The 17017-nt window shown below is 43.7% G+C and overlaps 3 protein-coding genes and 1 long non-coding RNA gene across 7 annotated transcripts in view; 3 read left to right on the top strand and 1 right to left on the bottom strand.

Annotated features, from left to right (window-relative positions):
• Positions 1–4079, top strand: part of syf2 (SYF2 pre-mRNA-splicing factor) — a 4656-nt gene extending 577 nt beyond the window's left edge. The window contains exons 2-7 of the mRNA XM_076975300.1: positions 76–174; positions 881–1006; positions 1320–1437; positions 3065–3155; positions 3411–3509; positions 3698–4079. Coding sequence (XP_076831415.1) covers positions 76–174; positions 881–1006; positions 1320–1437; positions 3065–3155; positions 3411–3509; positions 3698–3863 — 699 coding nt within the window. The 3' untranslated portion in view covers positions 3864–4079. The remainder of the gene's footprint in view (positions 1–75; positions 175–880; positions 1007–1319; positions 1438–3064; positions 3156–3410; positions 3510–3697) is intronic.
• A 3984-nt stretch (positions 4080–8063) lies between these two features.
• On the top strand, positions 8064–9433 carry LOC143476299 (uncharacterized). Its single transcript, XR_013121262.1, has 2 exons — positions 8064–8572; positions 8764–9433. It is a non-coding gene; the product is annotated as an uncharacterized LOC143476299 (long non-coding RNA).
• rsrp1 (arginine/serine-rich protein 1) lies at positions 8793–12042 on the bottom strand. 4 transcript variants are annotated; one of them, XM_076974426.1, is made up of 7 exons: positions 11887–12042; positions 10734–11330; positions 10470–10630; positions 10187–10260; positions 9259–10037; positions 9001–9163; positions 8793–8913 (listed from the first exon to the last, which is right to left on the bottom strand). In XM_076974426.1, exons 2-4 carry the CDS (start codon positions 11323–11325, stop codon positions 10255–10257), a joined length of 759 nt encoding a protein of 252 aa, XP_076830541.1. In that variant the 5' UTR covers positions 11326–11330; positions 11887–12042; the 3' UTR covers positions 8793–8913; positions 9001–9163; positions 9259–10037; positions 10187–10254. The 4 variants fall into 4 exon arrangements, with proteins under 4 accessions (XP_076830541.1, XP_076830540.1, XP_076830542.1 ...); XM_076974425.1 differs by having other exon boundaries at positions 8793–9163; XM_076974427.1 differs by having other exon boundaries at positions 8793–9163; positions 10203–10260.
• Positions 12043–13498: 1456 nt separating this feature from the next.
• Positions 13499–16614, top strand: mgst3b (microsomal glutathione S-transferase 3b). The gene is made up of 4 exons (XM_076974614.1): positions 13499–13798; positions 14169–14291; positions 14565–14637; positions 15985–16614. Exons 1-4 carry the CDS (start codon positions 13673–13675, stop codon positions 16083–16085), a joined length of 423 nt encoding a protein of 140 aa, XP_076830729.1. The 5' UTR covers positions 13499–13672; the 3' UTR covers positions 16086–16614.
• The last annotated feature ends 403 nt before the right edge of the window (positions 16615–17017 follow it).

Raw genomic sequence — 17017 nt, 5'->3', positions numbered from 1 at the left:
CTAGGGTTAATCCTAGGGTTAGGGGTTAGGGTTAACCCTAGGGTCCTTCGCCAACACTCATTTCTCAATGTGAAGGTGTCTGAGGCGGTCAGCGTCGAGGAACCCACCGAGACTTTGGCGTCACAGAAGAGGGAGGAGAAGTTGAGAAAATTCAGAGACCTTCATTTCAAAAGGGTAAGAGCCCAAACGCACACTACCACAGTCATGGGCGTTTGGAGACACTTGTCGACTAAACACTCTTCAATAGGTTCGTTTTGCAATATAAATCACACTGCCTGCTTGCTGAGATCCTTTCGACGCTTCTCGTGAAGTACAGAGCACTGAGGAAGAATAAATGTCTGTATTACTTTATTCCCTCTTACTATATAACGGGTCAAGACATTCGTTCTAAAATTGTACCCTTGCCATGGGTACCACCAAAAAAATCTTTAACGAATGGTGTTTTAATAAGTAACATAATCATTGTGAATGTCCTTTATACTAGTGAGGTGTATAAATTAAGCATGAGAAGGATGCTTTTCATTAGTGGAAAGCTCACTACTTATGTAACCTCCAGCATCTGAGACTCTGTGTCTGATGGCTACTCACAGGGTGATGCTACACATGGGCTTTTGTCAATGGGCTTTGTTTCTACAACATTTTAAAAGAACCGTCAAGCTGATGTCATGTGTCATGTAAAATCGGATGTGTATTGTGAACCTGGACAGGATGGCAGCATTGTGTGGTGTTAGCTTCTCCGTATGTCGTTATTAGCACCCACAAGCCAGTGCTGCATTGGTTTGTAGTATGTTATAGTGTAAGGGAAGACGGTAATGTGTTGGTCATCGGTGTGACTGAAGATCCATTCAGAGTGTCACAGGTGTGACTCCTGCCTTCACAGCATGAGGCGCGTAAGCTGAATCACCAGGAGGTGGTGGAGGAGGACAAGAGGCTGAAGCTGCCCTCCAACTGGGAGGCCAAGAAAGCTCGACTTGAGTACGAGCTCCTCGTGGACCAGAAGAAGAAGGTATTACGCCTGAAGATATGACAAAGATGTGGAGAAGGGACTCTTTGTACTGTGTCATATAAGATGCTTATTGATTAACTAAATTATAATTGTGCTCTTTATTGAAAGTTCTCATTTACTAATGTTTTGAGCTAATGTTTAGGCAGACCAAAAGGTTTTCTTTCTGCATAAGACATCCCTTCCTGTACAGAGATTATCCATACTTGCATAGAGTTTTTGTTTTGATATTAAGGCATCACAGTTAGGCTGTTGGTTCTGCATGGTCATGTGTAAAGAGGTTGGAGTTGTGCTCAGATGTGTGTCTGCGGGTTAGGACTGTGCAGCACGGGGTGAAGACTACAACCGGGTGAAACTACTGGAGATCAGCGCTGATGACGCAGACCGCTGGGAGAGGAAGAGGAAGAAGAAGAACCCTGACCCTGGCTTTTCCGGTGAGGAACTCTTTAACACTAACCCGTTATCAGGATCCATCGTGCTTACAGTCTCCCAGAAGGACATCCAACCACTGAAGGGGCGTTTTACATGTGCGTGTTTTAAAGAGTGGGTGGATCGAAGATCCCTCAGACTGCTGGGGAACCTGGGAGTTGTAGTGACACTAGGGCAGTGTTTCTCAAAGTGTGGGGCGCATGGGTATTGCAGGTGGGGTGCAAGCAATTGGAAGAAATGAACCTTTTTAAGCCTGTCGTTTTAATGCCTGTTTGTTTTGCATAATCCCCGGATGTTTAAAATGTCTGCGGAACAGTGTAAACCAGGGCTAGATTCGGCCCTTTAATGAATCTGTACCGGCCCCCCCGGTCAGCAAATCATGTTCGCCACCCCTATTGAATTTAGTTCAATAAATTATATAATGTAAACCTTGCAATTGTATTTTATTACCATTTTGTTTGGGTGATATGGGACAGGTGGGGCGTGGAATTTCCCCTTCTTCTGAGGTGGGGAATGATAGAAAAAGTTTGAGAACCACTGCACTAGGGGAACGGCTGCATGTCTTGGAGTAAATCAGTCCACGTAACTCAGTCAGTCACACATTTTACTGGCAAAGCACCCTCATCATTACTGAAGCAGGTCTTGTTAATAGACCATAAACCTCACACGTTTAAAAAAAATGAGTCACAAGATCACAACCCGCTTGTCTGTCTCCAGATAATATGTACAAAACCCTGATAGTGCCACTTAGGGTTGTGTAACAGTCACACTACAGTTGTAGTTGTACACCTCTATGTAACAGTCACACTACAGTTGTAGTTGTCCACCTCTACATAACAGTCACACTACAGTTGTAGTTGTACACCTCTATGTAACAGTCACACTACAGTTGTAGTTGCAGTCTATAATTTAGAATGTGTAGTTTTTATATCAGCAGCAGTGTTCATCAGTTGCATTGCTCAGCATACCAGTACCTCATTGCATCCTTTGCAGTTGTTTACTTACATTTAAATATCATACTTAGACACTTCATATCTACTTGTATGTGTATATATTTCATTGCAGTGTTATTGTTGTCTGTTCTTGGGGGGTGGGGGAAACGGACGATGGAGGGAGTGAGAGAGAGAAAGAGGGAGAGGAGGGTGTAGAGAGGGAAGGCAAGAGCACAGTGTGTCCATATCAGTAATGACAGAGCTTTAATGTTGTGAAAAATGACCCCGTTTCCTACATTAATGTTGTAAGAAGATGTAGATGTTTTGTGTTAATGTATAAAAGGACAAAATGTGGTCTTAATCTTCATCCATTAAGATGTTCCGATAATTGTGATGTATAGACTATTTCAGGTAAAAATGATGACAGTGTTTAACTTCACCCAGTCCCAAGTTTCACTCACCCCAGTTACAGTGTCAGCTAAACCGATGGCTCTGTGCATGTGGACTGCAGAATGGTTGCCATGTGGAGAGATGAACAGATGGGAGCCATGCGAGGCTGCGGGCCTGGGCACCTGTTTAAGATCCGTTCTGCTAATTACAGTCCACCCTCAGTCTCTCCTCTGGCATCATTCTCCAGTTTTGGGTAGATTTTATTCATTCCTGTTGTCATTGATCTGTTTTCTCTTCTATGTCTCTCTAGGGTACGCTGAGGCCCATCTGAGACAATACCAGAGGCTCACAAAGCAGATCAAGCCGGATATGGAGGACTATGAGAGACAGAGGGAGGAGTGGTACGCGTTTGCCTTTGTGATTTAACACTACACACTGTTCTGTACAGGATGTCCGGTACGAATTTCGTAAAAATGACTTTCAGGAGGGATCTATGGTTGATTAGTCGTTTAAATATAATACTGGGTAGTCTCTTTAATGGCGATTGTGAAGGTGATCATGGTGGTGAGTCAGTGGTGATCATGGTGGTAATTAGTAATGGTAAACCTAGGGGTTGCCATGTTCTAACACTACATGTTGTCTGTGTGTGCTGTCAGTGGAGAGGATTTCCACCCCACATCCAACAGCCTTCTCCATGGGACCCACGTGCCCTCGAGGGACGCCATCGACCGCATGCAGGAGGATGTGCACAAACAGTAAGACAGGAGAGCACTGTAGTGTGTTTGCGTGTCATACAGCCTTGGTGAATGAGTGGGGATCTGGACCACGTTTGGTGTGTGTGGTCGTGTGTGTGGTCGTGTGTGTGGTCGTGTGTGTGGTCGTGTGTGTGGTCGTGTGTGCGCGCGCCTGCCCTTGTTGGTTCACTCCATCGTTCTTCTTCCAGAATTGAGAAGCGTTCCAAATACAGTCGTCGCAGGGCGTACAACGACGACGCCGACATCGACTACATCAACGAGCGCAACGCCAAGTTTAACAAGAAGGCAGAGCGCTTCTACGGCAAATACACCGCTGAAATCAAGCAGAACCTGGAGAGAGGGACCGCAGTCTAGCAGAACCTGGAGGAGTCAGGTTCTGGCTGTTTTATCTGGGCTCTATAGCAGTTTCTATCAAACAATTTAATCACCCAGAGGCCTGGTACTATAAGACCAACGCAGAGAAGGGACATTCTTATTTGTTTTATGCTTCTTGATCTTGTTCTTGTTTTGTCCTATTATTTGTGCTAAATGTTCATTCACTTAAATAAAAAGGCGTCAGTTTGAAACACGTCTGTTCTCGTGGCCGCGTGTGTGCAGGACTTAACATGAGAAGTCAGCAGGGTCGTTTCTCCCCAGGACATGAAGGGGGCTGAGCGTAGGGGCCACGAGAGAAGACAGGGAGACTATTATCTCCCCCATCTCCCCATCCTCCGAGCGGAGATACCAGAGGGGAGATACCAGAGGAGAGACTTGTGACCTGAATCGGCTTCAAAGGCGACTGCAGCTGTTCCCAGACTGTGTGTTCCTTCTTCCCCGTGTAAATGTGAGAGCTGCAGCGTGAGCCGTTTTTTCTTGGGAGGTAACGTGGGTGGCAGACATGCTCAAACGAGCTCAGTGTAAACCGAGCCACACATTCCTTCAGTACGAAACACGTTGCTGACGAGTAAAGACCTCGTTACTCTGGGAGCGTCCAGGTCACTCTAGGAAACGCAAGTTGTTGGGCGTGTCTTCCCACGCTGAGCGCATCACGCGACCACGAGGGCCCTGCACTGGGAGAGCCGTGTCAGAGCACAAGATCCGTCGCCATGGTGATGAGTATGTTGAGAATGGTCTTGTAGGGATAACTGGGGGTTAGAGGGAGGCTTCCAGAGTCCAGCATGTTGGAGTTTATAGTCACTCGTTTAAAATTTCTCTCGTTTTTTCCAAAACATCTGGACTGTTGAGTCTGCACAAATGAATTCCTGATATTTTATCTACACTGAAAACTTGGTGAAAGACTGAAAAGTGCAGAGGGGCAGTTTTAAGAATCTTGTTCACAGGTAGACTCGGCTGAGGGGGGTGTGTGGGTGGCCCATGTGTCAGAGCCGTGTTGAGAGCCTCCGCCCACCATTTGCCCCGCGGTCACGTGCCTGTCCTGTCAGGGGTCCTGTGTACAGCTGTTGGCCGTCATTCCCCCTACGGAAGCACGGTGGAAAATGTCCTGAACATAGACTGAACCTTTCCAACGTTTCAGGAGCTCAGATGTTTCCGTGGCCGAACATTAATGAACATGTTTTAATGTTCAGAATCATTAGCTGCTCACTAGCTACTAATAATATGAAAAGTTTCCCCAATGCCCAGGATCTACATGAGAGAAACAGTTATCGTGAGTTATCGGTTATTATTACCGCATGCATTTAAAATTCTTTTGAAAGGAGCCTCCACAGCCCAAGTCCTCCTTTCATGTTCGCTAATCTATTCATACGTTCTTGTTTCTGTCCTAGTGTCGGAAGGTGTGTTAGAACTCTGCAGTGGTGACATCACTGGGGTGATTACAGTATCCTCCTCTAGGGGGGGCTATACTATTTTACTCATGTGATGGGCTTGAACAGTTGCCACGGAATTCACAGCATTAAGAGCAACTAATTAGACATCAAAGGGCATTCAGCCTGCCAGGGGGACTCTGCGTTTTTCTCAAGTCGAATTCAAAAGACGTCTTGTGTGTCTCAGACAATAGTGTCCTTTATGTGTCTTTGTAAACACACAGTAGTTTCCCCTCTTCTCGTCTCTGCGAGGAGGCGTCAGGGATCCAGTATGTGGTCTGCCAGGGCGTTCCAGTTTTAAAGCCTGTGGAATCTCCCTGTGGCAAAAACAAAATACAGATCTGCGAGAAGATGGAGTCCCGAGGACATGTTTATGAGCATAATTATTCTGTGTGTGTGCGTGTCACGCCTACTCAGGTGCTGTTACAACCATCTTCCATCGGCCCTAAGAACAAATATATATTACCAGGAACTGGCAGGGTGCGCAAAGGCTGCCAAAGCGCACGCGCTTGCCCAGGTTTCTGTGGCGTGTTCTGGGTGACGGAGCCTGAAGTGGAAGTCCTGGGGTTGGGGTTGGGGTTGGGGTTGGGGATTGGGGGGGGTTGGGGATTAGGAGGCTCGGTTGCTCCCCGCGTAGCTAAGGTGGGCTGATGCCACGCGACCTCATGACGTGTGCACACGTTTCTCTAATGACTTCCTAACCCTAATGGCCATCTGGAAAGGCTGTGTGACTGTTGGTTTTCAGCATTGTAACTAACTTTCTACCATTGTTAAAAATAACTCCCTGGAGTTCAGACAAGAAGTAGGACTTGTGGAGGAGTTGGAAGTCAAACTCCACTAAACATCACAAAGTGGGTTTCGTTATAATCCGACATCGAGACCATGGATTCTCGTTAGCGTTACAAACAAAATCAGTCCAAGTTGTGCGAAGGGGGTTTTGCTCTTTTCAAAGATACTTTGCCACCACACATTCACCCAGAATCCGAGGATCAAGGACACAGCAGCACACGGGATTTACCATCCATAGCTGTAGCGTAGCTACCTACGTGGGGAAGTTTCTAAGCCAAACAGTCTCATTTATTCAATCGTATGTGTAAAATTAGTAAACACGCGAGTACAGCGAAATTTCTGCCAAAATCCGATCTAATCGTGATGGAGGGAAACACACTCCGCGGTGTGACGTTTGTCACGTCACTCAAATCAGCCCAAACGCAAAAACGATATCAGTTTTATTTCCATAAAAATTTGCATCACTACGCACATGTGCTTGGCTTGGAAATCACCAAAACAGACATACTCCCCGAGTGCAGTTGCACAGGAACATCTAGGTCAGCTTTCGGGTATTAGGGCAGGTGACAAAAGCTCGAGCTCTGTGATCACATCAAAGCCGTGAAGCGAACCGCTGGCACGCGCACCCCGGGCTGTTTGGAACGCGGTTTATGAGCGCGAGAACAAAGGCGGCGGGGCGCGCCTGCCAAACAACGCGATGATGCATTACACGCTGACTTAATATTACATCAAGCGAAATTTATTAGCTAATTAAAACCGCCAATCATCAAAGGGAACCTGTTACTTTAAAAGAAAGCAATGCTTTGATGAGCTGCACATCCGTCATTAAAATCATAAAACCAAATTTTATCCGCGCCTCTCGGCGTGGTATCCGCTCATCTCAATAAACGGAATAAATTAATTAGTGCTACGCGGTGGTGCCCGTTATTGCGTGACTCCAACAGTGTTCAGGCGGAAATGTTGTTCATAGAAAGTATCAAACATTTGAAGAAGCTGTTACCAACCAGTCTTAGTCATCTAAGCACGTTTTCAAACTGAAAAGCCAATAAAATATATCTTATGGGGCTTGTTCAAACCTCAGGCTCAGAGTTTAAATGCGTGGAACATCGACATTTACTTCGTTACGATCGTAACCGATGACAGCGAACACCACTTTGTTTTTCTATATAAGCACTTTGACTTTTATAACAATGTCGCCACCCAGTGGTCAAACTTTGCTTATATTTTCGTATTTTCGAAAGGGTGAACTACGTGTATGTGTATGAACGTTAATGCAGGTGTTTAAGTTACTATAAGAATCAAATGGTCATTTTCAAAAAATCCTAAATTTATCTAAAAGTTTTATTAAGGAACACTCAGTCAATTATTTAACAAATACAAACGTATTAATCTGAGTAAAGCTTTATCTGATATTTTAATAACTAAATCACTATTGTGTTTAAAACATTTACAAAAAGTTTATCAAAATAAAAAAAAAAGCCTTTATCAAAAGTGCTTTGTCATCTACTCTGAAAATGCATCTTGGTACAGGTTAGAGTGTCACTGAACACTGCTGGTAGATGCAGCAGTCAGTGCTGATAACTAGCAGGAATACAGGAGAGACGGCTCATATCAATCCAACATGGACAGGAGAAACACTGCAGGGCAGTTCAGGAAGTTTCAGGATGATATGTCAGTAAGTACAGGATTAGGGGTCGTTTAAACACTTACACAGATCATGTTGCCACTGTGTACATTGTGCATTGTGTCTAGTCTTTATAATCTTATAGTCCTTATAACCTATATAAACTTTTATAGCATAAAAAGTGACCCAGTCTACTGCAACATTGGATGTTGTCTTACTGTAAACTTACACTGCCACTCCACTCTAACTCAAACCCCAACACTAACCCTAACCCCAACACTAACTCAAACCCCAACCCTAACCTAACCCCAACACTAACTCAAACCCCAACACTAACCCTAACCCCAACACTAACCCTAACCCCAACACTAACTCAAACCCCAACACTAACCCTAACCTAACCCCAACACTAACCCTAACCTAACCCCAACACTAACTCAAACCCCAACACTAACCCTAACCTAACCCCAACACTAATTACTGCTTGAGCGTGTGCTGTCCTGAGAAGGGACCATGTGCTGGAGATGGTACAGCTCTACCAATGTTCTCATCCTGAGCCTTCTGGGCTACCCAGTGCTGGGAGTAACTGAGCAACCATTATTCCTTCATGTATGCCAAAGAAACAACTGGGGGGAAACCTTCCCACGTTCAGAACACATCCCAGAGTCTAATGGGCTAAAGAAACAAGAACATTAATGATCATTTGATGTCTTAATGAAATCACTGGTGTTGTAGTTTGCATTTATACAGTTCTGAGTTCACAACTCCCTTATCAGTGTATCACTGGCGCTGTTGGATGCATCACTCCCTGGACAGGAGGCTCCTTCACAGCTGGGACCTTCTGGGAGGTAGCCTGATTTATCCACAGCCAATATTAGACTTCTCTTGTATTTTAGAAAAGAGTTGCTGCAATTATTTTCCACAGTTTAGACTTATAACTAAACTCATGCATAAAGTTACTTAACCCTAGGATTTCTTTTTGTTTTGTCTTAATTATTGTTCATTATTTTTTCCACCAGAACCTGCTTTTCCTCCACAGGACATGACAGATGACACAGCAGACACACAAACTCTACACATTTTTTATTAAGAAACTTCCTTGAACATTTCAAAACAAATGTATACAATTCGATAGCTCCCACCTGTTCCAACATCGTCTCATCTTCCTCCAAATATAGTCCCTCAACATCTGAAAGAAAACGTGTCTGATGAACTATGACTGCTATCCTGCCCCACAGTAATCTATTTACACTATTTACAAGTGCCACAAGCTTGCCTGATCAGGGCAGCATGGGCAACCTGGATTTGTTAGGAGACGTTTTGTTGACAGGGACCCAGTGTCCGTATGGCTTCCTGTTCCCCATGCTGTCTGCTCTGGACGTCACTTTACTCTCCGCTGCCTGGAATGATGCACAGATCGACGGTTTGGCAACAGTATTCTACAACAAGAAACAGCAGTTTAGAATCACAGCGGGAAGGCAATGATTACTTCCAGGATGAAAGGCTGAGGCAGAGAAGTTAAACTGGTACTCACATTAATGCTGAAGGTGATTGGCCTTCTTGTCGGAGACGTCTGAGGTGTATGCTCGTCATCCTCACCTTCATCCTACAGAGACAGGCAAAGAAAAAAAAAAAAAAAAGTTTAATACCAAGATCACATCTGTCTCATACTGGGCTTTTTACATGCATGAGGAAACATGTCATATGAAGTCTAGAGGCCATCTGAGTGGCAGCTGACACTATGTAGTTACACATTTCTCATTCACTCGTTTTCAGCTGCCATCAGACACAATCTACATTTCTACTAATGCACAGATCTTAAAAGATATTAAAAACATGATAAAAAGGAGACACTCAGTCCGAGAGGAATTCTGAAATGTTGTCTTTTCCAAACCCCATCCAGCGTTCAGAGAACAGGCCTGATCAATGGCCTACTCTTCTCATTCATGGACCACTAACTGCCAGTCAGACACAGAAGTGATGAAGACTCTGGTAAATATTAGCACACCCAGTTCAACCATCAACATTGTCAAGGTCCTGCAATTATCTATATGGTGTGTGTGATTAGAGTGATTATACGTTTTGTACAAGTACATATGAAAATGAACACGTCTTTCACTCTGCACTGTAGTGGCAATGAAATACAATATTGTGCAGACCAAATACTTCACTAAGTGAGAGAGGAAGTCGCAGGATTTGCATTGATGTCACTTGACCTTCCCCAAGACTTTAGTTTTAAAACCTTGAAAAGCCAAAGACGTCATGTCTCTCCTACTCCCAGGGCTGGAGGAGTGGAGACCCCTGTCATGTGATCTACAGGAACAGAGACCATACAAAACAAAGCAATTGAAGCGCACCTAGACACTGCGCAAGGTTTTAAAAGAAAAGGAAAAAAGGTTATATCACCTGTGTGCACCTGAGCACACACACACAAATACATTTGCTTGTATTTGTAAAATTACCTAATCCAGACATTACCATACGCAGCCGCTGTGGGGAGTGTTTTTTGCCTTCATCAGGTTTCCATTAATCATGTCTGAGGAGATAACGTACATGATGAACCCAGCCTCTTTCACTACATACACTGCACATATAGTAAGACTGCATGCAGACTACGTCCAGACAGCTCTCCATCGTTCTATTCATTTAGCCCCCGTCCACCAATCAGATGGCTTTTCTGTCACTACAGCTCATCTCTGAATCCTGGACTTCTAGAATGGGGGTGTATGCACGCTCACCACTCACCTGTGCCTGTCGTTTCCGAAGCCTGTCTTCTCTCACCCCTTCCTCAGTGGTACAGTCTGGTTTCGGCTGCACAGAGCTGACGCTAGCAGGCAGCTCCACTAACCTGACTCCCAGAAGTTTAGCAGCATTCTCTTTAGCAATGTTCAAAAGATCCATCTTTTCTGTGAAGAAACATTAAAAGCATAATCTTCTTAGCTGATTTTTTTAAAAGGATAGACATGCTAAAGTTTATTTCCATATTCTAACAACTAGAAAGGCTTTTACCTTTGTGACTGAGCCGAACAGAAGAGTACTCAGGAGATCTCGATCTGCTCCTGTAATCTCTGTAGCGTCTCCTGGGGGAAGGGGAGAATCTGCACCTGTAGCGCCCCACAAACCTACGAGGGCCTCTCCTGTAGTGGGGCGAGCACGAGCGGGATGAGGATGAGCGGGACGAGCACGAGCGGGACCTTCGTCGCAAATCCCGCTGCCTAGAGGACCGGCTGCTGGAGCGAGACCGTGTCCTGTAACTGCTGCGGGATGAGCAGTCTGGAGACGGACTGAACGATCTAGACTTGGCCCGGCGCCGACAACGGGAGCGACCCGAAGCCCGGTGACAGCGGGGATGAGAGCGAGAGCGCGTACGAGAGGAGGAGGTGGAAGAGGAGGAGGAGGAGGAGGAAGACCTGTGGCGAGGTCTGCGATGGTGTGATCTGTAGGAGGAGGAGCTACTCTCGCTGCTCGCGTAGGAACTGTCACTGCTACTGCTGCGACTGAGAGAGCCTGAGGAACCGGGAGTTGCCTTGTCAAATACGAGATGCATACCCTCCTTGAGACGGACCTGCTGGCACTGGCCACCAACCTCACGTTTCATCATCAGACCTGCACAAAAAACAGGAAGTAAGAAACTCTGAAACGCTGCTGAAAACCAAACACAATCAGAAAAAAACAGGTTTGAAGTTCACTGCAAATTCAGCTAGTTACTGCCATACGATATGGTAACCCAAGATTTCGAGATTCCCACAAAACATAAATATTAAAGATTATAATGCTGGTGAACGTACTGGGATACGACGCTATAAGGGTTAGGGATTAGGGTCTAGGGTTTAGGGTTTACCATAACCCTACCATACTGGTTACGCAAGAGTAAGATAAGACACAAAGACCATTCCCATGACATTGATTAAGAGAATGCGTAGCTAGAGGTGTATTAAACGGTCTTCTTTCCAACCCCAAATTAGTTAACTGTACTAAAAAAGCGTTAGGTTAGCTAAAAACAGATAAACCAACTAATTATCGTTTCATTATACATACGGTTATGTTACCTAAGATAAGCGAGCGTTTCTGAAGAGATGGCGAGATTATTTTTTTCGAAATTAAAATAACCGTGTGTATAATGAAAACAATTTTCTGTTTCCAACCAAAACCCATTTTATACCTTGCGAGGAACAAGCAGCTTTGTCCTTGAAAAAATAAAATCCCAGAGCAAAACACGACACGACCGAGGATGAGCGCGGAACTAAACGAGTTCGCGCAGGCGGATCAGGTTTTCAGCGCTGCTGGCGAGAACGTCGCTTACGTCACGCGACGATCTGGAACTTTCCAGCAAACCGGAGAATCTAGTGATGTGAATTTCGGCTCTTTTTAGGGAGCCGGATCTTTTAGCTCAGCTCCTCATAAAGAGTCGGCTCTTTCGGCTCCAAAATGGCTCCTTATTTGAGGGGGTGGCGAACGTAATTTGTTGACGGGGGGGGGTGGCGAACGTACTTTGTTGACCGGGGAGGGGTTTTAGATGGGAACCGGCTCGGTCTTAAAGGGGAACCAGCTCTCGTCGTTCACTTAAAAGAGCCGGCTCTTTGAACCGGTTCGTTCGCGACCGACACATCACGAGAATCTTCTCCGCTGAGCTCGCGCAGGAGCGGACGTTACTTCACAGATTGTCTAATCGTCTTAATGTTGAAACGAACACGAACTTCTGCTAAAGTAGAAAAACAGATTATTGAAGAAAAAGGAGACAATAATGGAAAACCCCTTGGAAGGAAACGTTATTAACAGAGTGAAAGAGAAACAACAACTCTTGTTTTCTGCTGTGTCACTGCCCGAGCACCTCCCCCGCAGTCTAACCCTACATACTAACCATAACATTTTCAACCCATCATGTCAATACTATATATTTCAATTTCAATATCAATATTTTCCACGGGTCGTGTTCACACCAGGACTTATTTTTCTCAGGGCTGTGAGACCTGGACGTTTAAAACGTACGTTTAATTTAGTGACACGTGTCGAGACAGGACGCATGCGCGACATTTTCTGCAACCTAGGCATAAAGAAAAAAGTCCATTTAGTATCTCAGAATTTTGATTTAGTATCTCATAATTACGACATACTTTCTCATGACATCTCATAATTTTAGTATCTTGTAGTCATAATAATTAGTATCTCAATTATGACTTAGTATCTCATTGTTACGATATAGTAAATCATGAGATTGTAAGACAATTATGAGAAAGTCGTAATTATGAGATACTATTCATAATTTTGAGATACTGCATGAATTTGTATCTCATTGTTACGAGATAGTAAATCATAATGAGATAGTAAGACAATTATGAGAAAGCCGTAATTATGAGATACTAATTCATAATTTTGAGATACTGTATGAACGTTTTTTCAAGGAAATGGGCTTCCATATATAGGAGCATTTAGAGCTCTGGAAATAATTTCTGAATAAGATTCCGGTGTTACACCGAATTTTGTGACTGCAGACTACATGAACTTGCTGGTAAGCTGTTTTACCTACACTATATAGTCACAACGGTTGATGGAGACATGATTTATACATTTCAATAAAGCATTTTATAGGTGTTCGTCAATATATTAAACGGATTTTCAGCTAGGTAGTGAACTAAGCTTTATTGTTCTTATCATAATGTACATTCCTGGCCACTAGGAATGTATTTTGCTTTGTGTAATGAAAAACATGTTCTTCCTCTTCACCGTTCAGACTGGAGTGAGCTGGACAGCGGTACACTGCACAAGCAGGTTTGCACTCCAGACGTGCACTCGTATTCTATCGCGAGACTGCGTTGCTGTCTACAGCGCCGTTAGGTCTGTAACCCTTGTACATAGTTAAAGCGACGAGTGTGCAGTAGTCGGTAGGCAAGTGCATGTAAAACACGCTGCAGTAGCTTCTAGATTAGTTCGCTCAACTGTATTCAGCCATGGATATTCTAGAGATTCTGCCCGCCAACTACGGCTACGTGATCCTGACCTACCTGTACAGCTGGGTGATGTTGTGCTACCTGGCGCTCAAAGTCGGAGCGGCCAGGAAGAAATACGGCGTGAAGGTGGGCTAACGCTAGCGTTTGCTTTTCGTGTTATCGACCTTACGCTAACTAGGATTTGGTCGCGGGAACCAGTTTCACAAATGTATTTATAAATATATTTCACGTTATATATAGTTATAGAGTATTTTAGTTCACTGTCGACGAACTCTAACGTCTAAACGTCGGTTTCTTTTCCAGGCGCTGTGTCTTGGCTAGCTGGTTAGATGCATAGCTGGTTAGGGCTCTGTCTGCAAGTTATCCTAACGTTAGTTGTGTTAATTAACTAATTAACAGATTTTCCAAGACATATTTAGTTTTGAACTATTTAGCCAGAAATATTTAATTGGTTCTTGTACCGTGATTAGCTCTCTTTGTCTTACTCGTGCTTTAGTACCCTACCATGTACAGTGATAAGGAAGAGGTGTTCAACTGCATCCAGAGAGCCCACCAGAACACCCTGGAGGTTTACCCACAGTGGCTGCTCTTCCAGACTCTTGCATCTCTCGTGTATCCTGTGAGTAACCCAGTGGACGTCTTTTTAAAGTATCAATCGAATATCACGCATACTTAATGAATCTTTACCTTTTTTTTTTAAAACGTTTTATCACTGTGGAAGATAAGAGTTGTTTCACAGTTCAAGCCACACCCAAAAGGTGCATGGTACACGTTTTGAAATAGTTGATCTTAACTGGTTTAAGGCTAGTGTTTTACTTTGTTCAGGTATAACAGGTACCTCCAGCCAGCATGAACATGTTAACATATTATGTCCTTGTCATATCCTCTTCAGACTGTGACCTCTGTTCTGGGAGTTATCTGGGTGACCAGCAGGTTCTCCTACGCCTGGGGCTACTACACTGGCAGTAAGTCTTCTACCTAACTGTGTGTGTCACTGCTGCAGATGAGTGTCATTCCCGCTAACGTCTGGTTAGTCAGACTTCAGCACTCAAGTCATTCGTAAAGTTCTGAAAGGAATGTTCACACACCACACTCAGACCTAACTTTTTGGGTCCTGGCTTTCATCACTTATTTTTGTCATACTCATATCGCTACAGCAGGGGTACCCACACCTTTTCAGCTTGCGAGCTACTTATAAGATGACCAAGTCAAAATGATCTACCTATACATAAAAATGCAAAAAATGCAGTTTTATGTACCTATACATAAAAATGCAAAAAAAAAATTAAGTTATTATTATTGCTATTTAATATTGTGTATTCTTTCTTTCCTTTTCCTTTTTTTCCTTTTAGGATAAATAAAGTATTTGATTTGTTTATATTTATATGATGAGGCAAACGCACTTAGAATATGACACAGTGGCAGGGGTGGATCTACGGGCGGGCCTGGGTGGGCCAGGCCCACCCTGATTGGCAGCTGGGCCCACCTAATCACAAGCTCAGAATACAGTTTTCCGTGTGAAAATTTAAGAAAATAAACTTTAATTGCTGCAGGATGGCGCCTAGTGCACGAGTCATTTAATGACCATACACCCCGCCCACCCCGAACAAAACTTTCGTTCGTGCTTGCCCACCCCAATTACACTTTGGCCCGTCCAAAAACTGCCGGCTGCATCCACCACTGCACAGTGGGAAAAAATCCTCCTCCCATTCTGTATGGAAGTGGTAGCTTTTAGGTTTCTTACTCAGACCAGCTACGGCACTCATTTTTATACCCTTTGTTGTATTTAGTTCAAATAAATTGGAGGCTAGCTACGCAGCAATGTAACAAGTTAGCATGGTTTAACATGCATGCATAGGTTGTCAGAAGTTCAAATGTCAGATTGGGTACCCTGTGTGTCAATCAAAAGACAACCATCAGTGCAGATGGATGATAGCCTGTTATTCATCTCCTACTTTTTAATGTCATGCGATCTACCCTCACTTCCTTCGCGATCGACGTAATGGGCACCCCTGTGCTACAGTATAATTAGTTAAACTGAATCTAATGCATTATCGTTCTGTATGCATCACACTGGAAATCACTGTGACTAGATTGATTTAAATACCTAATTTACATGAGACATCTGGCTTCACAGTTGGACATTAATAGAAGTGCTTCAAGATACAGGGTTGGGGTTAGCTAGTTAGAATATTGTAAAACAGAAAGCACTTGTCTAGCTTCTCTGTATGAACAATGGGGAAATGTAGTTCATACAGAGAAACAATAGTCCATGTTCAGTGACCTGCACCCTCATTGCTCTGTCTTTTCAGAACCCGCAAAGAGGATGAATGGAGCTTATGGGTACATCGGCCTTTTTGGGGTCATCATTCTGTCTATATACATCGCTCTGCAACTGCTTGGAGTCGTCTAGACACTGTTGGCCAGCAGGACCTTTTCCACCACTCACCAAGCGTGGGACCTTCTTAAGGCTTCTTCTCTGGGCCTTTTAATATCTTTTGATTCCGTCTCCACTTATACAGAATGTGAAAGTACATCCTTGCTCTAGACCACTGTTTTAGTTACAATTCTTTGTTCTATACATTCAGTGTAATGTATCTAAAATTGTATTGATAAATAAGAATAAAACCAGATGTGATCAGAGCTCACATACTGTATGAAGGAGTTGGGGGGGGGGTGTATTGTTAAATGAAGCTATGCATAGTCAATATAGTTTTTCATCTAATAAAAATCTAATTTTTATTACTAATAAAGATCTAATTTGTATGACTTCTAAAGGCTACTTCTTTGGCCTGTGAAATATCTTTTTATTCTGTCTCTACTTATACAGAATGTGAAAGTAATCCTTGCTCTAGACCACTCTTAGTTACCTTTGTTCTATACATTCAGTGTCATGTATATTATTGTATTGATAAATCAGAATAAAACCAGATGTGATCAGAGCTGTGCTGTATGAATGAGTTGGGGGGGGTATATTGTTAAATTAAGTTATGCATGGTCTATAGTTTATAATCAAATAAAATGTTTATTGTAGTAATGATCAACAACGGAAAAATCAGCTACTGCATTTTCTGGTAATGACAAAGTAAATGTAGGGAAGGTTAACGGACAGGAGACAGTTGAGTATGAAAGTACTGAGAGTAGCAACTGTGTTGCCACATGGAGGCCGCACTAAAATGCATTTTCATTCTCAACACTTTAATGGCAGCACCACAGGAGGGGGGGGGGGGCTTCAAAGGGAGGTCGATCGGCTCCATAGAAAAAGTAGATCTATAGTTGATTTAAGAAAGGGCAATGTTTCTCCATGTTCTCAGCTGCATGGTTACCAGAGTCCTTCACAGCTGA

This window comes from Brachyhypopomus gauderio, chromosome 15 (genome assembly GCF_052324685.1).
Source record: "Brachyhypopomus gauderio isolate BG-103 chromosome 15, BGAUD_0.2, whole genome shotgun sequence".
Lineage (NCBI taxonomy): Eukaryota > Metazoa > Chordata > Actinopteri > Gymnotiformes > Hypopomidae > Brachyhypopomus > Brachyhypopomus gauderio.
The sequence above is the reverse complement of the archived record's forward strand: the minus strand, read 5'-3'. Positions and strand labels throughout refer to the sequence as shown.